The 23,975-nt window shown below is 43.2% G+C and overlaps 1 protein-coding gene across 13 annotated transcripts in view; it reads right to left on the reverse strand.

The window, feature by feature from the left end:
• Nucleotides 1-23,975, reverse strand: part of KMT2C (lysine methyltransferase 2C) — a 195,648-nt gene that overhangs the window by 117,418 nt on the left and 54,255 nt on the right. For all 13 annotated transcript variants that reach the window (XM_082753717.1, XM_082753715.1, XM_082753716.1 and 10 more), the window contains 4 exons: nucleotides 19,821-19,959; nucleotides 7,409-7,615; nucleotides 4,101-4,240; nucleotides 2,344-2,453 (listed from right to left, as the gene is read on the reverse strand). In XM_082753717.1, the coding sequence (XP_082609843.1) occupies nucleotides 2,344-2,453; nucleotides 4,101-4,240; nucleotides 7,409-7,615; nucleotides 19,821-19,959 (596 nt within the window). The remainder of the gene's footprint in view (nucleotides 1-2,343; nucleotides 2,454-4,100; nucleotides 4,241-7,408; nucleotides 7,616-19,820; nucleotides 19,960-23,975) is intronic.

The following is a 23,975-nucleotide window of genomic DNA, read 5'->3' on the forward strand; positions in this document are numbered from 1 at the left end:
CACATACTTGCATCTGCATTGCCAACAGTGCTCAGAACATTTAAATAGAAACTTTACTCTTAAAATGCAGCAACATCACACTAGAAAGAAACCCAGAATTTTAGCAAATGCAAAATGTGAGCAGCTGTAAATGCAAAACCATACATTAAGTCGACTGCTATACCTCTCATTCAGAACGTTTTTAAATGTCTCACACAAAGAAAATTTGTTCTCAGCAACTACTTTTTCCACTACCGCAGAGTATTTCCAGCACACCTTACACTTTTTTGTGCCTTTTTTAGCTGAGTGACAGGTTAGAAAGCACTGAGGCCAGTGAAAAATGATTACCAAGCAATATAGCCTGGACACAACAAGCAAACAGGGATTACTTCGGCTCCAAACCAGTTACACACAACTCCAATCAGCCCCCACATTGCTGCTCCACAGTCAGAAACAGAGAACTACAAAAGGGTTTGCTGCTTAGTTCTTGAAAAACCAGAAGCCAAAACTTTCCTGGTGTGACCGTGGGATAAAGATGTCCCATTTGGTCCAACTACTCCTCCAAAATCAATCAATGCTGAGCTCTTACTGTGCTCTCCCCGAGGATCTCCCAAGAAGGATAAAACAGAATAATCAAAACAGCTTCTCTCTTTGTTGGCCAACTGCTGTATTGCAGAGCAGAAAGTTTCTCAACAATTTCAGCAAAGACTGAATAGGAAATATGCAGAATGGCAATCGATGCAAATTTCATCTCTCATCTCTACGTGCTGCACTGTGCAATAGATGTGTCTAAAAAATTATTTGCAGGATTTGAGAAGATTAGTAGAGAAATTAAACAACGGACCGTGAAAAGGCAAGCCTGAAATGGAAACTATTTCACCAGGGAAATGAATTCTTCAAAAATCCTTAAATATTTACATTATAAACATCTATTCAAAACTGAAAATGTGCTAATGACAGGAGGTTGAAACACCATCAATACAGGGGAGAAGCAAGGTACCATAGAGAAAGAACTGGAACTGAAATAATCGAAATATGGTGAAACTCAATAGAGCAAAAAAGACAAGCTTGAACACTATCAGAAGGATTCTGTTATAAGACAGAATATTATTAAGAAATTGACTACTGATGGGAATGAGCAGATCACAAAATGGCAACAATCTACCACCATAATCATCCAGAAAAAAAGGCACTAAAACTTTCCAGCAGTGAGATTTGGAAATAGAAATGTCAAATTTTGGATGCTCATTTCATTCTTTTTTTATTTATACATGCACACACACATATGAATGTTTTAACGTCTTCGAGCTCATTTAGAACTTAATTCTGTCAGGTTCATTCATTCTGAATAGTCTCTTACTTTGAAAGCAGAAGCACAGCAATCAATTAAATTATTCAAAGTAAAGCATTTATTCAATATGAGTGTATGTAAAAGCAGATGGCATAAGGAAAGCTGTATTATACAGCTTGTATTGAAAGACTGATTTAAAGCAGCTTTTTCCTCCACACAATGGAGAACATTTACTGGCATCATACACATTGATTTGTTATTTTAATATAATGCATGAAAAACTTTAAGAATCAATTAAAAATACGCCTAAGCATGATCATTGGAAAAAAATGGCAAAATTATGCAGACTTGCTCACAGCACAACTGATTAATAAAGAATTAATTAATAAGAAACTAAAATTATTAAAATAATCTACTAGACATGACTAAGTAGGACCAAAAAGCATACCTACATGTGGTAAATCAATGGGAAATCTGTCTCATCTTCACTCCAACGTGATACCACAAAATGACACCAGAAGGCTGCCCTTTTCAAAGGTACTTACTTTTCCAAATACATGACCATTCCAAACTAAAAGTCAACATTTGTATATGTACTTCTAACAGTATTTCTAACAACAACCTAGGCTTTGTGTTGAACACCAGCTTTCCTACACCACCTCCTCTTTGCAACTAGTATAAAAGTAATAGTGGATTTTTTTTCCTGTATTTGAGTCACACAACTTCAGAATACAAACTGGCAAACCCAAAACTATTTCCTCTACCGAGCAGGGCATTTGCTAACATGAATTCAACTATTCTTTTGTCTGTATTTTGGTCAGCCATGTACCTTTTACAATCTAGCTATCCCATACAGGTCCTGAAGTCAGCCTCTATGATATATTGCAAGAGTAGATTTTATCATGAATACTTGTCCAAAAAAACCTTACGATGAATGTAAACTCAGAGATCTGTACATGGATACTGTTGGTCATCCCTTGTATTGCATTAGTTTACTGCCTGTTTTTCAACCCCATCTCACTGTCTATTTCCCTACTGGTTCAAACGTTCTAATTTAATTTTTTTTTACTCACTTCTGTGCTCCCTGAGACAACAGCTTTGTCCACGTTCACCGATAGCTGCTCTTCAGTCTGGCAGACTCCCATTGACCACTCCGCACAGCGGTGATGAGCCCAGCAATGACCTAATGCATTGTGAGGAAAGGAGAGCTTCAGTTTTACAACTCTATCGAGCATTTCTTTTAAATATCGAACTGCATTCTACTAGAATACACTTGTCAGAGAAAATGAGCAGTCTTTCTTCCTCCTGTTTTCCTTGTTGTAACATTTAATGCCCTTATTATCATATACCAAATACAATGCAGTTACTATCAGATACCAAATATACTGCAATTTTTTGATATATAAAACATCTTCCACTTCATTTTAGCATATTCTCTACATCTGTTTCTAGCTTTCAGATGCCTGATCATAAAATCCTAATAAGAGGGTATATACATGTTTGTGCATAAGACAGACAAAAAGGTCTTGGTTTTAACTCTAGACAACATTTGTCTATATATGTACTCTTAAAATGTTTCCCAATGACCACATGTAGATCTGTACGTTTATGTAGAACATGCTCAAATGACGCTTTAGAATTCTACATAAAATTTTTAAAAGGTAAAAACATAGCATGAACAGAAGAACCACAGAAGAAAACTGTCTCAATACAATAGATGCGTAATACAGATTTAAATACAAACGTGTTATTGGTAAATGAGTATCTGCTTAAAAACAGAGTTTGCAGAAATCAATGGGTATATCGTAAAAAAAAGTTTCTAATTCAGCCATGGGAAAAGACAGTGTAACCGATGAATACTTCCAAAGGAATTCTGTGACAGCTTTTTCCTAGATTTGAAACAATGCTGTGCATTAGCTGCTGAAATTAGATACTGCAGTTGGCCAACTTAAGCATTCAGCCACAAAAAACTCCCTCAACAATTCTGCAATAGCCTGGGAAGAGTCCACTACAAATAATAATGACAAAATACTTTATATTGATCAAATCCCCATCCCCACACACTGTAGTATAACTATTTAAGACAGAAGTTGTTGTTTTAAATTAGACTTTGAAATCAATTTTCACACTCATGAAAGAATAACATTTATATTACTGCACAGGTTTAAACAGAAATGTATTTCCATTTTTTGAGTCAAAATATGTGAGTGGACTACTGGCATCAAAAGCGTGTGGACATAGATGTTTTCTGAAAAAGTAATTCGTAATTGAATAAAAAGAGAAGCTACATTAAAACAAAAGAGTAAATGACAACCCAGACAGTTTTCTAACAGAAAAACACGCAAGTGTGTTTTACCTCTATTGTTCTATGAATACCTGCTCTTTTAAATCTTTCCTTCCATTATTTTAGATAATCTGTAAGATCAGCATGAAGTTAGGTGAGGCTACAGGATTGGGACTTTAAAAAGTGTATTAAGCTGTGTCTTATTTCTTTCCTCATTTCTCCTCAAAATACAACTGTGATACTGAAGATGTTAACTACCTGAACAACAGTTCAGCAGCAGGTTAAAACTATTTCCTCATATAGTCACAGAATCATTTAGGTTGGAAAAGATCTTCAAGATCCTTAAGTTCAACCACGAAAACGACCTGCCAAATCCCTTTGCTAAGATTCTGTCCAGTACTATACAGAAACATCACATAACAGTAAAAGCTAAGAAAGCACAATCAAATACTTTACAAACAGAAAATCAACAGCTGAATAGCTTCACTCATTGTCATTGCAGCTGCTGGTGTATGCGAAACATTGAAGAAGCGCAACGTATCTTACCTGTTGGCTCAAATAAGGCTTGAACATCAATGTCATCTGGTAAGCCAACTAAACTGAGTTCATCCCAGAATTTGACAACCTGATCGTCAGAAGCAGTTTGGGTGCTTACACTTGTACATGATGCTATACTCGATCGAGATCTGTATCAAGGAGCAGGAAAAAAAAAACACAAAACTCAGAAGTGACCACACACTTTGTTCAGTTAGCTAGATACTTGTAAATGATAAAAAACTCAGGGAAAACCAATTTTTCCAAACACAGTTAAAATATAATCTACATGACCAAAAATCTGACTTCCTCATGCTCTAACCCAACGCCTTTTGGGTTAATGAAGTTTTCAGTTAAAGCTACTATTCAACAGTCAAAAGAGAGCTTGATAAAATTCCCCTTTCTGCAGCTTGCTCTCCTCCTATTGTTCAGGATACACACTTTGTTTGTTTGTTTGTTTTTTAATCCTCTTCTATTTAATGTTAAAACTTGCCCAACATTAGGAATGGAGAATTAAGGAACAGCAGGCACTCTGTGTTACTCTGGGGAAGAACAGGTGTAGAAGGAAGGCAAGAGGGTGGTGAAGGTGGGGAGCATCAACCTCAGTTGCAGAGGATAAGTAAGAAAAGAAGGGAGGGGTAGGGACAGCCAGAAGAAATGCAGGGGGATTCACAAATCCAGTGATATAAAGGTTACTATCTTGTGCTGACATGGGAATATCTCATTTCTAACTGTATTAATTTGTTCCCCCAATTCTAATCTTAACAGAAAACAGGTAATAACACTCAGTCAACTAACAGAAGGAAGTGGTGATTCCTCCTCCTTTATTTCCTGCAGGCAAAAATTTATCTTGGACATCTGAGGATCTGCATTAAGCTTACTTACTCAAGAGATCTGACCTCATTCAATGCTTCAGTGGTTAGCAGGAAACAGGGTGGTGGTGTGTTTTTTTTTTCTATTGATGTTCTTTGAACTTCATTATTCTCCCCCATTAGTAACTCTAAGCTGTACATGTGCCGTTTCTTCTGAGTTTCTAGAGTTGAGACGGCATAAAAATACCTCTCTGCTGAGTGCTCTCCTGCATACAACCACTAAAAAAGGACACTACCAATGAGCTGGTGCCAAGAGCCACAGTAAACAGCGGACTTGTAACCAGTGATAACTCTGCCTTCCTAAATACTACCTGTGCTCTACTCCAAAAACAACATTCAGAAATATACGGGGAAAAAAAAAACAATAAAAAAACTTGTGGGAAAAAAAAAAAAAAAAGAGTAACAACACTCTTGCACTGCCAGAGAGAGCTTAAAAGTTTTTAATTACTAAATGATATTCTAATGACTCATGACAGTTAGCTCCAGCACCATCAGCAGTGCGATGCCCCTCACAGAGCACCGAATTAACCCGCTCTGGGCTACAAAACTCCCTCCTGAACAGGCCCCATGCTCAGCAGAGCTGGTTCCAACGTTAAACCACCACTCAAAACACCAAAATTGAAAACAAAATAAAAAATTTAACCCCGGTTGACACGGCATTTCTCCCAGGATCCAATCCAGTCAGCAAACATCCTCATTTACTCTGCAGTTTTATCCTGAAGTGACACACGCTCCGCCCCAGCCTGTTTGTGGTTTTGTGTTTTTTTTTTTTTAAGGCACTATTTGACGTGAATATCAAACACCGAGTAACCGCGTGAGGGGACGGGGTAGCTCTGTGAGGCTGAAGACAAGCTGTTTTCCCCCACCAGCACCCTCCACCACCCACTTTTATGATGTTGACAGAGCCGTACGGCAGCGTGCTGTCGGCCTCGCCAAGCACAAAACGACCTCTGCCAGCGAGCTGGGCCCGAGCACTGAACCTTAACAAGTCTCGTTGGGCACACCCAGCCGAAAATACGTCACCAAAGCGCTCCTGGCAGATCTGGCACCCCTAGGAGTGAAGCTGGGTGGCAAAGAGCCATGTGCCACACAGCCACAGCCACCCTGCCAGCGGCTGTGGGACCCTGTTTGTGGCTCCATCTTAAAGCAAGGGGGCTGCTGCTGCTCCCTTCCCTTCCTTTCTTTTCCCTTCTTTTCCTTTCCCTTCCCCTCAGCTTCCCTCAGCGGGGCCTCGGGGCTGGCGGCGGCCCCACACCCACAGCCAATTCCCGACCTTCAGCGCGGCCCCACTGGGGGCTGAGCCTAACAACCCGCTTGTCTGATCAGTCACAGCCAAAGCGTCGTCACCGTATCTTTAATAAAACCTTTCTGCGGAGTTGTGTGTGTGTGTTCCTGCAATTTTTCAGAATTAGTGAGTTTAGTAATTCAGGGCCTGGAGTGCTTCCCCTCTGAGGGGAACGTCTATAAATGCCTGGAGGTATTTCAGTGCTGTTCTCAGTGGTGCCCAGTGCCAGGACAGGAGGCCATAGGCCCAGCCTGGAGCCCAGGAGGTTCCCCTGACCCCCAGGCAGCCCAGAGGCTGTGGGGTCTCCTCCTTGGAGAGCTCCAAAAGCCGCCTGGCCATGGGCCTGGGCACCCTGCTCTGGGTGGCCCTGCTGGGGCAGGGGCTGGGCCCGAGGGACCCCGAGGTGCTGCCAGCCTCACCGGGCTGGGATTCTGTGGTACTGAAAGGTGGCACCTACCAGACAGGACACGGGATACTGCTAGTTCAGTGACTGACAACACCGTTTTAGGAAAGCCAATGAACACCACTTTCAAAGGGTACTGAACACGCTGTGTGTGTGACTCTCCTGTCACAGTGGCATGAACCGGTTTTGGAGGACACGGGGAAAACGCTTCCAAGAGATGGAAAGGTTTCTATTTACCCTATTGTACAAAATAAATAGCACTTCAAAAATCCATTATCTTCTATCCTTTTGCATACTGTCTTCAATTTAATTTCACAGAATCACACAGAATTGTAAGGGTTGGAAGGGAACTCAAGAGATCATTGGGTCCAATCCCCAGCCCCCATACTTTGAACTCACAAGATCTGTGCTTTTACAATAACTTGTAAATAATCTTTTCTATCATATTCTTGTCAGGATTCTCACTTAAATAGAGAAACTAATCTTTAAGAAGCGAAAAGGAGGCAACCATTTCTGGGTGGAACCAGGAGTTCAACTCAATGATCTTCGTGGGCCCCTTCCAACTTAGGATATTCTACAATTCCCACCTGTTTTCCTATACCGCTTAAATTCTTTCAAAATAAACCAAAAACCAAAGAAACAAACAAACCTACGTAACGAAACACATCAAATTTTCACAAATGCAACAGTACAAGTACCTCTAGACATGCTTCATGAGCTGCACAGAAATGAAAAGCATAAAACCATAAAACTGACTTACTTCTTCTGTCCTCTCTGTTTGCGCGGCACTGAGTTTTGCCTTGGAGTTTTCTCGCAAGCTCCATCGGTGCTGTCGCTGGCTTCGCTCTTGTTTAAAGGCTGGTTTTTCCATGGGATAACATACCCAGGAGTTGGACTGAATTGTTTTAAGTCTCCTTGTCCTAATGAGCTTCGTTCACCACAGTAACAAAAGGCGCAGAGTTGTTCGCTGCGGGAGGGAAGATAATTATTTCTTTTGAGGGAGGGGGGAAACAGCAGAGATATTCCATCCCAGATCGACTTCCATGCCGATTTAACCCTTCACAAAAAAGAAACAATAGCTCAGAAGTGCTGTCAGATACCAGAACCCAACATGCAGGAGGACTAACTACTTCCAGCCTACTTACACTTATGCTAAAGAACCTTTGAATTTGCAGAAGTGCATGATTCAAATAAATAAACAGGAAATGTCGAAGTGCTTAATAAAAAGATCATCTTTTTGTTCAAAAATTCTTAGCACGAGATGGGTCCACCACTATCCCCAGACACCCAGTAGCTAAAAGGCAGAAGAAAACTGGGCAAAAAAAAAAGAAAAGTATACGAGGAACAACTTGATTCACATCCTGCACCCGTTGGAAGACCTCAGCTCTGCCATCATGGAAAAGGCAAAGCTTTCTGTACACAGTGCCTGTGTGCTCCACATACACTTCCTATAAGCACACTGCCACCATGTATAACAGCACAGCGTGCATATCCTATACACCAAAAGGTTTATTCAGAGAAAAAACAGCCTGGGAAAATCACAGCAATGACTGCAGTCCCACACAGCACAGCATATGATGCACACAGATCCAACTACCCCCTTTCACACACCAAAACAATACAGTGCCTCCAAGTTTGGCTAGAGGAAATTTGTATTTACAGAGCTGTGACCGTTAAGCCATCCCTGTACCACTTGCAATTATGTTTTAGCATGCAGAACGTCGCAACAGCACTGAAATGACAGCTCTGACAGCACTCCTTGTGGCACATCATATGGAAGCTTCTGAAAAATATTTCTGTAATAAACATATCCACAAACTTAAAATGTGAACTTCTGCAACTAATGCAGTTTGCATTAGTTTAAAGGAAGGCCACTTAACACATTTTTATGCTTAAATGAGCAATTCTGTTTTCTTCATATTCCCGCCCCTAAGACCCCAGAAAGATGCCTGAGGGAATCAGGCTCTTGGCTGGAGGCCTCGTTTTGACTGGATCCCGTTTAAATAGATTTAAGTGCGTCTGCAAGGTGGCATGTTTGGGTTTTGGGCTGCGTTGGGTGGGTGGGTGGAGGGAGGTAACGTGGGAAGAAGGGGAAATCTTAAGGCTAAACTCCTGCACACATTTCCCAGTAAATACTGGAAAGAAAATATGGAGTACCTGTGCTTTTCTGCCAGGTGAGGTCTGAGCAGCGACAGAAGAAGATAAACAAAAAATAGAAGTTCCAGCTTGGAACAGAAGACCCCAAAAACCCAGCAAAGCCACCTCAGATTTGATTTAGCACACTCTGTGACAGGTCTTTTGCCTGCACCACAGAGCAACGCTAGGAAAAAGAAAGATGAAAGCAATTAAAAGCGAGGTACATCAAACACCTTTGAACTGTGCTGCTATTACAGGGCTGGCAATACCAGATAAAGCCTAACGTGGGGAGCAGCATGTCAGGAGCACTCAGCCCGAAAGGAGGCCGCTTCCTTTCACTTACAGGCAGGATTGCACTTTCCCCAGGGCAGACACACTGCTGGGGTCATGCAGGTTGGTGGGCAGGTAAAATAGGCGCGGTTCCTGGTACTCAAATTAATATCCTGCCATAGTACCGATAGGAAATGTTCACCTCCACTTTTCCGGCCGAGGTCCCACGTCCCTCACGGATCCTGCCTGAGCACAAACCCCTGAGCTGATGGTAAATGCTTGCTGCTTTCCCGAAATCTTTACGAAAAGATACTCGAAGGAAAAGTGATGTGAAGAAAATGAGGATAAACGCAGCATGAGACTGGGGGGAAAAACGCATAGTTACGGCAGAATGGGACATACATCTGCCTCACAAGCTAGCTTTCCATGTGGCACGGCACCAAATCAGTGCTGCTGCCTATGTCAGCGCGTGTAACCCACCAGACTGGCAGCGAAACCTGATCTGACCTCGCAGGCAGAGCTTGTAAGGCGGGCACGCAAAGCTATTTAGGCTAGCTGAGACTAGAGAGACTTGTGAGGAGACTTAAGAGATTTAAACAGGCAGCACAATGGCATATAAATTACACTGGTTACAAGCACAAGATTATCCACAGTGGAATAAATAATTATTCACACATCCTGTTAGGACAGACAATTGCTACTCACTGAAAGGCTTGAGGATAATTACGAGCAAAGAAACAAAGCTCCTCGAAGTGAAGTCGCAGGAAACCTGTGCTAACATTACGATGTATAAAAGGGAAATATGAAAGAGTAATGAAAATAATAAACCGACTTTTAAAGCTTTTTTTGTTTTGTTTTCAAAAGGCAGGCGGGGGTAAAGCAGCTACTTCTGGAGACTTCAGCCCCTGTACCACGACTTCCAGCAGGAGCTTTGTGCAGGAGGAGGGAAGCGAAACAGCAAGAGCTGAGAGCTTCACAGCTACTCCTTGGAGCGGTGTGGACAGCTGTGATGCTGTCAGGAACCAGCTGGTTTGTGCTGCTGCTGCTGCTGCTCCAGCAGAGCTGAGGACCACGGGTGAAGAGCTGGGGAATCCTTCGCTGAAGGCTCGCAAACAGGCAGACGCAGGAGTCAGAGAGAGGAAAAGCAGAGCACTGCCAGACCGCAGCCAAGAGGGGAGGGATTACAAAAGGGGGAAAAAAAATGAGTTGTCACACTTGCATGGGAGGGCGAAGAGAGCATGCTGATAAGCTGCAAGTGCATCTGGCCCCCGAAGGCCTGGAAACAAGCCGAGCCAGCACCCCGACGCTGGAGAAGCTTGGCAGGAAAGCCGCATTCCTCCACTCCCCAACACGTCACATCGCTGGTTTGTCAGGAGGTACGGAGTGGCCACTTCCATCACGTAAGCCTTTTAGGTTTAAGCGCTCAGTAAATATTTTAAGTTATGTCTGCACGGGCAGAAGGTAGAGTTTTTTTATTCGCATCATCTGAGGATAGCAGCAAGTACTTGCGAATCGACTTTCCATATGTCAACATGCAATTAGAGGAGCTAAATCTGCGGTGCAAGAAGAGCTCTCACGGTGAAGATAATGAAATTGAGATATTGGCAACTCTTAAGATCAAACCCTAGATCTGTTATCGTAATTAGCATATTTTCAGAACAGGCTAATTCAAAATGGGATAACAAGCAGGAGATGATGTGTCACGTATCTTTTTAGAAGCTACTAAGGGAAAAAGGGAAGACTAAGCTCACTGCATTTAAGATACACGTATGGTGCTCCAAGAGAAAATTTGAAATCATTACTTTAATTTCAACCCAATTCCTGAATTTTCCTAGAACAAATGCTACTTCATATATATAAAATTTAAAATTCCACAGCTGGTTTGTTGCCAGGAGGTGCTGACAACTCACCTCATCCCAAAGGACTTCATATATTTGTATGCAAGCACATCTTAATGTGCTTCGGAGAAAAAAAAGTTCAGAACAAAACAAGACACACAACTGGATTTAGGAGATGCAGTAAGAGGCAATGAGATCAGTGTCTGAAGCTAATGTCTGCTCCTACCAAACCTTTACAGGAGGTCCAGATGTTCCCAGAAGGTCCCAGAGATGCCCTTTCTAAACAGAAACACGTCAATCCCGGCAACCCGCTGCAGCCATTATCTCCTACAAGTCTCTTCCACGAGCAGAAGTGACTCAGCCCTCTGACAACAATCTAAGATGCTACAACCCTCCATGGTCCGCATCCCAACAGAAGAAAACAAAATGCCCTGGAGTCATTTAATCCTGGAGGAAGGGAGAAGAACAGTCACTATTTCCTCTACTTAAGCGATGACATATAGTCATTAGGACTCATCCTAAAACACCAACTTTCCTGTTCAAAGCGTTTCATTTCAACACATGCGATATTGGGCAACCAGTTGCACAATGTTAAATTAGAACCAGAGAAGGAGAAACATCTTCTGGCTCGCTTGCAAATATGCAGTGAGGGAATTAAGGTAAAATTGAGTCTCAAAGACTTGGTTAACAGAATAAAGGCTGGCCACCAGGCTTACCATCGCTCGAAGAGCACCATGTGCCAATACAGTTACACTCCCAAAAGAAAGCAGAAGCCCCTCCTGGGTCCTTCTGAGATGGCAAATGGCACCGGGGTCCTGTGTCCGCCAAGGCTCCTGGCCAACCAGCAGATGTGCAGGCTGGCTTAAGCATGCCTTGTCTACACGGGGTCCCCGTCTCAGATCTATGCTGGTGTCTGCTCAAGTCCTGCTGTGCTGCTGGCAGGAATTACTCCAGGTTGGTCCCCGTGAGCCAGTGTGACCCTCAATGGGATCGGCAGTGGCACCCTTATTGTGGGGAATATGCACAGTGGAACCCAAAAATCCTACAGAGATGAACTGAAATTGTCAACAGCACAAGAAACGCAAGACTGATGGATTCAACACCCCAGATGCCCTCCTCTTACCTCTTCTCAAACCCCTCCCAGCCTCCTAGGGCACACCAATGAGCAAAGATTTATTGTGCATCCATCTTTCCCAACAGCCTAGGCATTAAGAGCAGAGGTCATCGCTGCTGCTTAAGCAGGAAAAGGCATTGAATTATCTCTGAGGAAACACAAAGCATGGCAACGCCAGTAAGATCCACTAGCTATAACCACTGCCTTATCATTAAATTCTGTGGTGCAGGGGAACACTACTGCCATTTACTGCAATAATGACTGAATTACAGTTTTTCCTCTAAAAATAAAAAGAAGGCGAAGAGGGCGTCATTAGATTTTTGCGATGGGTTGGTTTGCTTCTAAATGAATTATGCAATAATTTCCCCAAGTGTCTACAAATGCCTTCAGGATGCCTTTTTTCACACACTTTGGCATTTTTGAAAGGTGAAACGGAGAGGCATAAAACCTTGCGTGGTGTCGGCAAAGTTGTTCCAGAATTTTAAACTGGTTTTATGCAAGTATTATTTGCAATTACAAGTAAGCTCGGCAGAATGAAATGGAATGCTTGGGAGCAAAACACAACTTCAGAGCACTGTTTGTACAGATTATGAAAGCAGACTGATGGGAACTGGCCTTGAGAATGAGTCTCTCAGCTAACCCTATCGGTTGTTTTCACATATGCTAAAAAGCTGAATTAAACACTGCAGGGGATCTACTACTTATTTACCTACGCCAAGTTGCAATAATGCACTAACTTTATCTTCATTTTATGTTGTGTTACTTAAAGAGTGAGTTGTTTTTCTCCTTAGTGAAGATACACCATTGTATCACTTACCTAAATTCAAATCAAGACCTGCATGCTACACTTGAACCAAAAAAAAGAGATTTCTGACTTCAAACAATGCCAGTGATCTGCAGCAGTGTGGGCTCTAATATGTGAGATACTCACAGAGGTGAAGTTATTAGAAAATTTAGGGAAGTATGGAACATTAACTTTTTATTTCTAAATCTCCTGTCCATATCTGACCTTGGATAATGAAGAAGCTTGAAGGAAAACTGCCGAAGCAAATTTTGGAGAAATCTCCTTACAGGACATGTGATGGCTTCACATTGATACAGCCAGAGAAACCCAACAAATCTCCCTCCTGAATTAATAACACTACGAATGAAGAAGTATGAGAAGTGCAAAATAAAGACATTACATGGAAAAAGACGCAGAAGTTCTCAGGTGCAAGCTGTATTTAAATGTCTTACACACCACACTCTCCTTCCCATAGGAAACCGAATCACAGGACAACGTGAAATTTTCAAGTTGTCTGACAGCCTGTACTGCTCCACAGATGTGGTTTTGGAAGCAGCAGTTCACTTACACAGTACAATTGCTTTAAAAAGAAGGGAGGTGGGGGCAGTCCATACAATCTCCAGAACTTCTGGTGAAGAATTTTCAAGCTCAGTTTGTGCAAGGCAATTAAACGACGTTAAACAATAACTGCTCCCCAATTTTTTCACACCAGCACAGTTGGAGTTCTACCTCCGCATCATCTACTTCATGATACTCTTCCAAATAGAAAAAAAAAAATACCCCCCAAACACCATCAGCAAAACACCACATTTACCTGGCATTTTAAGATGTAAAAAGTACAAATATGCTTTTATGTACCATCAGTGTGCATCAGTTTTAAGGTTTTTTTTTTTTGAGGAAGTTCCATCAAAATCGTTCAGCCGCATTAGGGAATGGAAAGCCATGTTGTTCTGCGTGACGCAAACTTTGTGTATTTTCTTTGAAACCATGCTTAAAGAAAAGGTGAAGTACACCAGAGTGGGCTCCTTAGTGAAAACCGTGCTGGGTCAGGCTAAAGGTCCAGCCAGCCCGGTATGGTTGGTGTTGGAAATACGATCAGCATGGGTGGCATTAAAGAACAGGGCAAACACATGATACTTGCCATGCCTCCACGTATTTTCAGGTCAGAGCCTTCCTGAAACAGGTGCTATCCCTAAATATTCAGTAATTCTCAAATTCTCTTCCATGAACTCGCCCGGTCTGCTCTTGATTTCACGTAATCTTCCCCCTCACTGCACAACATCCTCTGGCACGGATTTCCACGTCAGTCTAGACAACCGTCTGCCAGGCACAGAATCGCCTCCCTTTATTTTGCATCTGGCCCTGAAAGTTTCACCTGACAAACCCTTGTTTTTTTGCATTAAACTGAGCAGCTGATACGCAGCCACCCTCCGCAGGGCACCTACGATTTTGTAATCCTGTCATTCTCCCCCCTTACAGACTCTTTCAGAGTGAAGGGTCCTACCTTGCTAAACTGTTCCCCACAGGAAAGCTGTTCCGTGTCTGTCATCAACCCTTCTGATGCTCTGTGAATCTTTTCAAGTTTTCTAAACCTGATTTGCAAGTTACAGATACGCTTTTTGTAACCCAGATTTGTTTTTCCAAGTGTTTCTGGTCACACCAAGTAGACCGCATGCGCTCAAAGCAAACCTTTGCAGGTCAAACCCAAACGAAATTCTCAACGTGAAAATGTGAAACCTGCTCAGAAATCCTCCCAGCACTGAGCAGGCTCCAGTCGCAGTGCCTACGTGAAGGCAGGCTCCAGATGCACCATCCTCTCCCCGTGAACGCTTCCAGCAAAGGTTAGAGACGCTCACAGGGATCATCTCTGCAGTGACAGCTCACGGCTGCTGCGAATCCAGATTCTGTCATTTAAATTGCGAGTGCTTTGTGTCAGCTGTCTGTCTGCCTCCAGGAAAGCCAACACGGGCACGAAGAGAAGAAACTCTCGGCTGGAAGGCAGAGCAGAGGAGGAGGGAACAGGAAACTGCGTTTTGGGACTGAACTGGAAGTGAAGGGAGGCGTGATGAGTGAATGGGCAGGGCGAGACTGAAGGCTCACCGTGCAGGGGAAATGGAAGGTGATGGGGAACAGGACAGCTGTATTCACCCAACAGTGGAACAGAAGCGAAGATGCCCGGCTCCTACCGTCGTTCCTGACTGAAATGCAGTGGGGAAACCCTCTGACAAAGCAGGCGTCCCATCCACTGCTGTGCCCGGGTCTGTGTGAGCTGCTGCCCAACACGTCGTGCTGTCAGAGCGTCAGCGTGGTCTGACAGACTGCCAGCCACCAAACCCAGCTCGTGGGATGCTTCTGCCCGGCTGCCATCTCTCAGAGGGAGGAAAAGCTGTCCGAGCAGCGAACGGATCTGACCTGCCAGGGCTAGGCTCGCTGCCCACAAGCGGCAGGAGAGCTGCACGTAAGCAATGGGGCAGAACCAGGTGGAGAGAGGAAAGCTTTGGAGGATAGCAGGGACAGAAAAAGTGCCTCGAAGCCTTCATCTCTGAGAGGCGAGTAGTAACTGGGAGCAGGACACCAAGAACCTGGAGAACGGGCTCACACAAGGAATTTGAAAACAGGGTTTCAGTGGTTGGACCATCTCTATGTAGCAGACTAATGCAAGTAGCAAAGGACTGCGCAACTCAAAGGCATGGGTAGGAACGCCGAGTCCCACCAGCACACGAAAGCATAAAAAACATTAAGACCAGAATGTCAACTCAAAGAATCATGAAGGTTGGAAAAGACCTCCAAGATCATCTGGTCCAACCGTCCCCTTACCACCAGTATCACCCACTAAACCATGTCCGTTAGTACTGGAAGAAGATTTAAGAGCAGTTCACATAAACTTCTGTCCAGAATGCCAGCTGCAGTTACCTGCCTGCCTTAGGAAAGGAGCTAACTAGGGGACTTGCAAAGGCCCCGTTCTGCCCTACAAAGCTGAGACAGAACTGCTTTAACAACCAGCAGTCACAAAATTCATTTCCGCAGTCACTGCATGAGACAGACAGGATGGACAAACAGGAAATAATTTTCAATTTTTCTAATTGTTCAGTCTACTGTCTTAGTCTCTACCTACCGACGATATTCAAATCGGGCTGTCTTAGTGATTTCACTCTGAGGTTGGCCGGTCACTGACAGAACGACAAGCTATTATTTTGCTACTATTAAACAACCTATTTTTTTAGGGGGATGATGTAACATGAAAGGATGATGTCTGCACTTTGCAGATGCAAAACTCCATCCCTGACCTCAGAGAATGACACTGTAAATGCTTACACGGATCGATACCATAAATGCTCACCGTAAATGCTAAACCTAGATCCGAAAGCCTGAAGGTAAAGCCATGCAGTGACTTCAGGTGCCCTGTTCCGTGTGTAAGGTCCGCTCTGCACACAGAATTCTTACAGAAAAGCATTTATGTAAAACTACAAACTGTAGTTTCCTGCACACATGTGCAGGAAAGGAAGTGATTAGAGTTTCAAAATTAATCTTATTTCTGGTACCCCCTAAGCAAGGTGCTTGACTTTGCAATTTCATCAATTTTTAAACTACTTTATATCAAATACTACTTTTTTTCACCAAGTATTTTCTTTGTTCACACAATCAACAGATGTTCACCAACTTCTTTTCAACAGAAGCAGAGAACCCCACCCCTCCATCTCCAGACTCCAAATTTCATCTTAAAAGCTGCAACAAAATAAGGGGGGATAGTGTAATTGTGCAGGAATGGAAATGATCTGCTTTGCCCAATTACAAAGCGAAGCAGAAGACCAGTAAAGTGTGTAGCCAGCTTTTTTGTAGTTTTAGTGACAGCCTCACAAGAGAGCCTCTCATCTAAAAAGCCGCGTGAAAATCTCAGCAGCTCCACTGGTTGATTTTTTAAGGATGTTCTGTCTTCGTAATTTCAGCAAAAGGACTGAAAATGCGCAATTAATGCCATTTACAGCCTCAGAAAGCAGACAGAAAATGAAATGAACCAAAAGGTGTTTTTGTTCTCCTACAAAATTGTGTTCTTAGGCCGTTCTTCTTAGCTTTTAATGCTTGGGGCTGACGATGTGGGAAGCAGAGGAGGAAGGTGGAGGTGGGCTCTGCAGCTGGCTCCTGGCCACGTGCCTGCTCAGGGCTGCACTGCCCCAGCTCCCTGCCAGCAGCACGAACCCCAAGAGCAGGCTCCTTTCGAAGGGTCTGGATTCCACCCCACCATAAATCCGGGGCTGACAGAAGCTTCTCACAGGGCTTAGAAAAAGAGAAAAAAAAAAAAAAGAAGGAACGACCAAAGGAAAAGGCTCCAACCCCCCTGCCGCTCCTGATATATAAGCGCTGGCAGCGTTGCTTTGAGCACTGCCGGGCTCGATAGTTTATCTTTGCTTGACGTTGTTGCCCCTCCCCACGCGTGGTCAATAATCCACTCAGTGCTCCGCAGCGTACACCCACACCTCACCCCTTGCAGCCTGCCATACCCCGGTCCGGCTGAGGGGGTGTTTATTCTAGGGTTTTAGCACGTTGCTTTCTGAGCACTAATCCTCAATCTGTTGTTAAATTCCCACCCTCTTCGCAGTTAATGGCTCTCCCGGACACCCCGTTCTGTATTATATGCACTGTGAGGCTCCAAAACTGGCTACAACTCCATCACCCTTCTCTTCCATGTTCTTAGTTAGTCTCAGGAGAGGTCAGGAGAAAAATACCACGCCAGCCAAGCTCTGGCTCAGTCCCCATCCTAGTGCTGATGCATCCCTGCTATGCCAAGATCGCTATTTTTCATTAGCAACTTATTTAATTTTTAAAAATTCCTTTTACGCCCCATGTCCTTTGCTTCCCTAACTCCTTTCTTTATCTTTAACTGCCAAAGGTAGAAGCCCCAAATTATCTTATATTCAATTCTATTTACTGAAAAAAGTGATGCTAAAGTAGTTCTACCTACATCTGCATCTACTGCTGGTAGGAGCTTTGGTTCTCTTCTGTCCCCTACCAATTCCTGCACTGTTACAGTATTACTGCCATAGCTCTCACATACCTACATTTATTTCCATACATATATATTCATTTCCCTTGGATTAAGTTACTTACAATGTAAAATGAAACAGAAAAACTCACACAAGAAGAGATGAAGCTGGTGAATATGACTCACTGGAAATCAGCTTCAGTGCTGCTTCCCCAAGTTACAGGTCCCAAGCCTTTATGGGGTTTTATTTTATCCTAAATCTTCATACATTCCCTCCCACCCTTACACAAGAGAACCGAAAGTCACCAGTGCGTGTTATTTCACATGCTGTGCTTTCTCCTAAGCAAACAGAGTCAAGGCACTCAGCATCCAGCCCTTCCACCCCTGCGAGGCACGGTGCCTGTGTCAACATGTCACGGACAGTGAGACAGGCGATTGATCAAGAAGTCCCAGCTCAGAAGAGGCATTCTGCTGTTCCGTTTCAAGACATGGTGCCAATAAAACCTGGCGTTACATTTTTTCCATTATTATGAGGACACGAATGATTTCTGCATCCAAATCTGGAACCAACTGGGATAAGAGAAATCTCCCAATCAACTGTTCCACATCTTTTTAATACATTTCTTTCAAAAATGTTAGAGACAGGGTATGATCATTACTATTTTACTTATAAATTAATAGCACTTAGCTTTTTAATGCTTCGATCAGCCAAAGCAACGGACCCATGCTATGCTTTCAGCATTGACTAAGCGAACTCAGCACTGCCAGTTGGCAGAACAAACATACTTAGTACAAATAAGGGCTGGTTTTTGGGAAAAAAAAAAAAGAAAAAAGAAAAAAAAAGGCTTTTTTTTTGGCTGACTGTTGTCCAGTTTTAAAGAAAGAGATTATGGTTAGGGAAAGTGCTGTAATCCACCACCCACGATAAGAGCCAGAGAGTAACCTTGAGAAGAACAGAGAGCGGATGAAACAACATGAGCAACTTCTGCAAATGATCCAAAACAGGACCAAACAAAGAACCAAAACAACTGTTCAGTTCCAGCTGCACTACATATTTACTACAGTTTAGTATTAGCTTAGGAAAATTCCATGAAAATCAGGATTTTTGTGTATTTCTTCCAGGTACACACGCAAGACATATTTAACCAAAATTCTCTGTAAGGAGGGAAGCATCTATTGGAGCTAACAAGCTTGTGAGCAGGTAAAATATGAAAATGATACATGCAAGAAAGTAAGTCAAGTAAACTTTTCTGCATGGGAAACGTGCTCTGCGTCTGATTAGGAGGATGTAAAATGATTACATTATTCTCTCCACGTCTGTCGAAATATAATTACACCTGTAAGTGTCTGGTAACTGCTAACAGACTGGCAACAGCAAGCTCTGCAGCCAACGAGAACTGCTACTGGGTTAAAAGCTGTTAGCAGGGCTTCATCACAGAAGCTCTGCTAGAATTCTGTGATACCGTTTCAACAGTGATCACAGGCAGCGTGTTTTAATTTTCCCCAAATAATGTAATTACATATAATTAATACTTTCACTGATTTTGAGGCAATTTATACTGACAATAAGTTGGGAAAAAAAACAGTAATGCTATTTTCTTTATTATGAATTCTTAAATAAGGAAAAAATATAGTAGAATTTGCAAGAGATTTTTTCTTTCTTCCTAAAAACACAGGAATACAAACTGAAACTTAAGAAACAATTGTACATGGATTTGCTTATACACCGTTTTCTCTGCAGGAACACTTCAGTAATCACATTTTATCTCCTATCACTTATATCTGTTTTAATTTAAACAGCTAATATGCTGTAATCCGAGGGTTTACGAGTGTAATCTGAGGACAACACTCAAGAAACATGCTTTTCACCTTGATCTCCCTCTGCACTAATTAAGCCATCAGTCTCAAACACAAGAGCTGCCAACACAGGCTGCCATTACTAATACTTCAAAGCACCAGCAGCATGTCCTGAGTCTGTGTTCCAAGTACTCTGTGCCCCGTTACTCAACTCCTAGCCCTGCCCCAGCACCCATCTCCTCACTTACTCACCTGGTTTTCGCTTCGACACCAACAGAGGCGGTGGAGCTTGCAGACTCCTCAGACACTGAGCGCTGAAGGACTGGTGTTAGCTGCTTGGTGCTGTCCACTTCTGCTTGGGCATCTTCTTCTGCAGACTGCTCTTTGACTTCTGTTTAAAAAATAGTAATGAAGAATTATTTAATTTGACTATTAAAACCAGACCTGTAAGAAGGTGACGCGAACATCTATGTTATTTATAGACAGATAAACCCATGTAACTGTCATCAGATGCAACAAAAGTAAGAAAATATTATCTTTCACATCTAAAACATGAAACTGAACATTTGTAAAGTTATTTACATACTGTAGCACATGATCATGAATTGAAGATGTTCAATCAGCAATGAGGAATAGGATGGGGAGGGTGTTGCTCAACAACAAACAGCCTTTTCATACAAGGCTGCAGTTTTACATGCATTTCCAGCAAGCATCATGCAGAAGGGCTGCCAAAAGCAGCGCTCTCCTTCTCCCCTCATCTATTCTGCGCCTGCATTTTCATCCCACACCAAGTACCAGGGTGACCACACTAACCGGGGTTATAATACACCTTTTTTTCCTCACAGGTTAGCTTTAACTCTAATCAATTCCCTGCTCTAGTTCATTCCTGATTACACTAACTCTTTGCTGGCACAGGGCTGGGGTGCTGAAGGAAGGAAGGAAATGATTTATGCCAGCTTCATGTCCACGTTGAACTGTTGGAATATATTCTGCAGTTTGTGCAGATCCCTTTAATTTACATCAGTTGTTAGACGGAAATATATACATCTACAGCTGACAAAGCTTCTGTTTGTCTAGAAAGTTTCATTCTGAGCAGAAACACGAAACAACAAGCGGCCACTGTGTGTGCAACTTCAATTCTGCTCCCGTTCGGTCCTGTCCTTTGCACCGAGTGAGTCAGGCGTTTGTCAGGAGAGCGCTGCAGGGCGTCGCTCTGGGCGTACCGGCACACAGAGGCACCAGGGAAGGGAGCTGGTCAAGGCTGGAGAGCAATAAAACATGGTATATCTGCACTCCTCTATACCTTCATTTCGAAACCTAAGCAGGAACAATTGCAGGTCTCCAACTGATGCTCTTTGGCACATCCAGCTTAAGACGCTTTGAAAAACGATTAATGTACGTTTCGCAAGACAAGCAAATATTGCAAAAGATAAATGGTTCAAGTGGAGAACTGGATGGCTAGGAGAATCTGCGACATAGGTGGGCATGCAAAAAAGCTGCTACACACTTTAACCTTACAAGAAAGAACAATAAAAGAGGAAAAGCCTTAGGACAAAAGACTGCAACTTGAGGAGAGCCTATCTTGGTCTGCTGTACTGAAATACATCCACCGGAGCAGATCAAGAAGGGGAAATCTTTTCTGTTTGATACAGAAAGATTTAAGCAAAATTATTCTTTAACCTGAAGTGAACTCATTTAGGGAGACACTGTATAATGTGTAAAACCCTTGATGAATGCATCCAAAAGTATTTAAGAGAACCGCAAAATTGAGAAAAAAAGTATAAGAAATTCCTGTTCCTGACTGGGTGTGCCAGGTATTTGAGCTGGTGTAAGCTGGAACTGCTTCACTCATTTCAGTCAAGCTACCGAGCACCATACATCTGAAATGGTTTTGGACATCTGAAACATCCAAAAATGACTACCTGCTGCAAGGCCAAATGGCTCACTTCAAAACCAGTCCACCAACCTGTCCTCAAAAAAAAAAGGAAAAAAGGAAAAAAAAAAGATGCTGGACAAACACTTTACACTAAATAAATGCCCTGCCAAGAATATATGCCTTGCAACCCTCGACTATATAGATATATATAAAACAACACCTACAGACCAAAACATCCTTTGTTTTTGGCCCATCTGAACAAACAATCCCTACAGTCATTCCTGGACTAGGAAAAGGGCAGTGTCCAACAGAGCCCTTCAGTACAATCTGTAGTTAGTTTCCAAAGTATGTTGGATCTAAAGAATAATTTTGAGTAAGTAACCCCTAAGTTTACAAGCACAGCCTCAGTTAAGAGCACAAACTCCTTTCTATTAGAGATCAGAGGAGAGCTGTTGCATGTCTTGGAGAGTACATCACCAGTTGCGTACAACTCATGGACACCTACAAGGCAGGCAGATTCTAAATCTCAAAACAAAACCCATAACACAGCCTGGGATACACGAGGTACTCAAGAAAACCCAACACAGCCTGGGACAGCCATGCATGAAGTGCTCAAGGAAGACCACCAGTAACTGTGGCCTTGCTCTGATTCACCTTGACATCTTTAATTAACCCAGCTGAACTCCAGAAGAAAGGAACTTTCCTGTATTTTGTGCCTGCAAAAACTTTCAAGTAAGCAAGAATCATTTTTCATCTCACTACACATTAATGGACATCCACAACAGTAGAAATGCAAAGTCTGTGCCCACCAAGAGCACTGCAAGGAGACACATCCCAGTGCTCCGTCACCCTCCCCATGAAGAAGTTCTCTGGCATGTTGGTGAGGAACTTCCTGGGCTCCATTTTGTGGCCACTGCCCCTTGTCCTGTCCCCAGAAACCACTGAAAAGAGGTTGCCCATATCCCTCTGTCTCCCACATTTCAAGTATTTACAGATATTGGTAAGATCCCTCCCTCAGTCTTCTTTTCTCAAGGCTGAACAGACCCAGGCCTCTCAGCCTTTCCTCATCATCTTTATGACCCTCTGCAGGGCTCCTTCCAGGAGATCCTGGCCTTTTTTGTACCGGAGAGCCCAGAACTGGACTGGGCTCCAAGCTTTCTGGCAGAAAATTCAGGAAGAACAGAGGTAACGACCTTCCTGAGCCAAGCTCCTAGGATGTGGGAGCCCTGTACCGGGGATCTCCTTATCACCACCTCAGAGACATTCCTGAAGCGCCAGGCCTAACGCCTTCACTGCTTTCCACTGCACTTAATGAACTTCCTTCAGACTTGGCTATGGCTTCCTACTTTGAAGTTTCTGGGAATGAAGGAACCATGAATGATTAATAAATGTGAGGCTCATTTGCAGATTCCCGTACAAGGCTTTATTTTGCATCCTATTTCCATGACGGCTCCTGTCCCGCTTCAGGTCTGGCCCAACGAGGCGGTGGGGGAACTGGGAACTGAAGGACCTAATTGTGAAATTCCCCACTGTAAGTTCTTGCTTTGTTGCTTTTTTTTTTGTTTGTTTTAACGTCACCATAATCCAACAGGAAACACAGCATTTTAAAAAAAGTATTTATTTGAAGAGAGCACTTCTTCCCCACCTGACTGGTGAGGAGGGGAAGGCCTTCTTTTCTCAGGTACATTAAGAGAAATCCCCCAGGGGGCAAGGAGGGAAGTACATCTAGGTGCAAGATAACATAGCACGTTGGCCATGAAATGATGACAAGCCCATGGCATCGTGCACATTGCCTTCTTAAGAGATGTGGTAACAAACAGGTAGTAGCTACTCGGGGAGACAGGAGACAGATATACAGGAGAAGGAGCAGGGTTAGGAAAATTTACAGCACGTGTATTAAATTTCTCTTTTAATTAACACTCACAGCCTTCGCCTAAAGATGGGGCTTTGGGGTGACAAGATAAGCCTTAGGTTTTACATTATTTAAGAAGTCATTCCCCAATTTCTCATGAGGAAACAAAATCTGTCTCCTAGAGTTCTGCATTTTAAGCATTCAAAAATTTATTTCCGTAATAGTTATTTTTTATTCCTCCTTCTGGAGCAGAAGACAGCAAATACCCAAGGACAAAACCATGGTACACCACCCTCATTATGACACAGAGCGCCCACTTTCCCAATATTCGCTGCTTTCCTTCCTTACACTGCCTATCGAGAGGCTTGTGTCTATCAGAACAACCGTGCTGACACCTTCCTCTTTTCCTGCTCCATCTTCAGATGGGCAGAGGGCTCCTGAGGCCAGATGTAGGGGACACGCGGGTTCACAGGTGGGAGCCCTGAGTGTCAGAGAGCTCATCGGGGGCACCAGGTCCCTTCCAGGCTGTCGGGGAACGAGGACACTGGGGATGGCTGCAATGGAGTTACGCGATCACAGTTTTCTTTGGGGACAGGATGAAGCAAGAGTGATGAAGCAACACTGGCTAAAGGTCTGATCTGCTCCCTTTTCTGTTTTCTGCAAATCACAAGACGCTATC

Source organism: Aythya marila (assembly GCF_965140915.1).
Source record: "Aythya marila genome assembly, chromosome: 2".
Lineage (NCBI taxonomy): Eukaryota > Metazoa > Chordata > Aves > Anseriformes > Anatidae > Aythya > Aythya marila.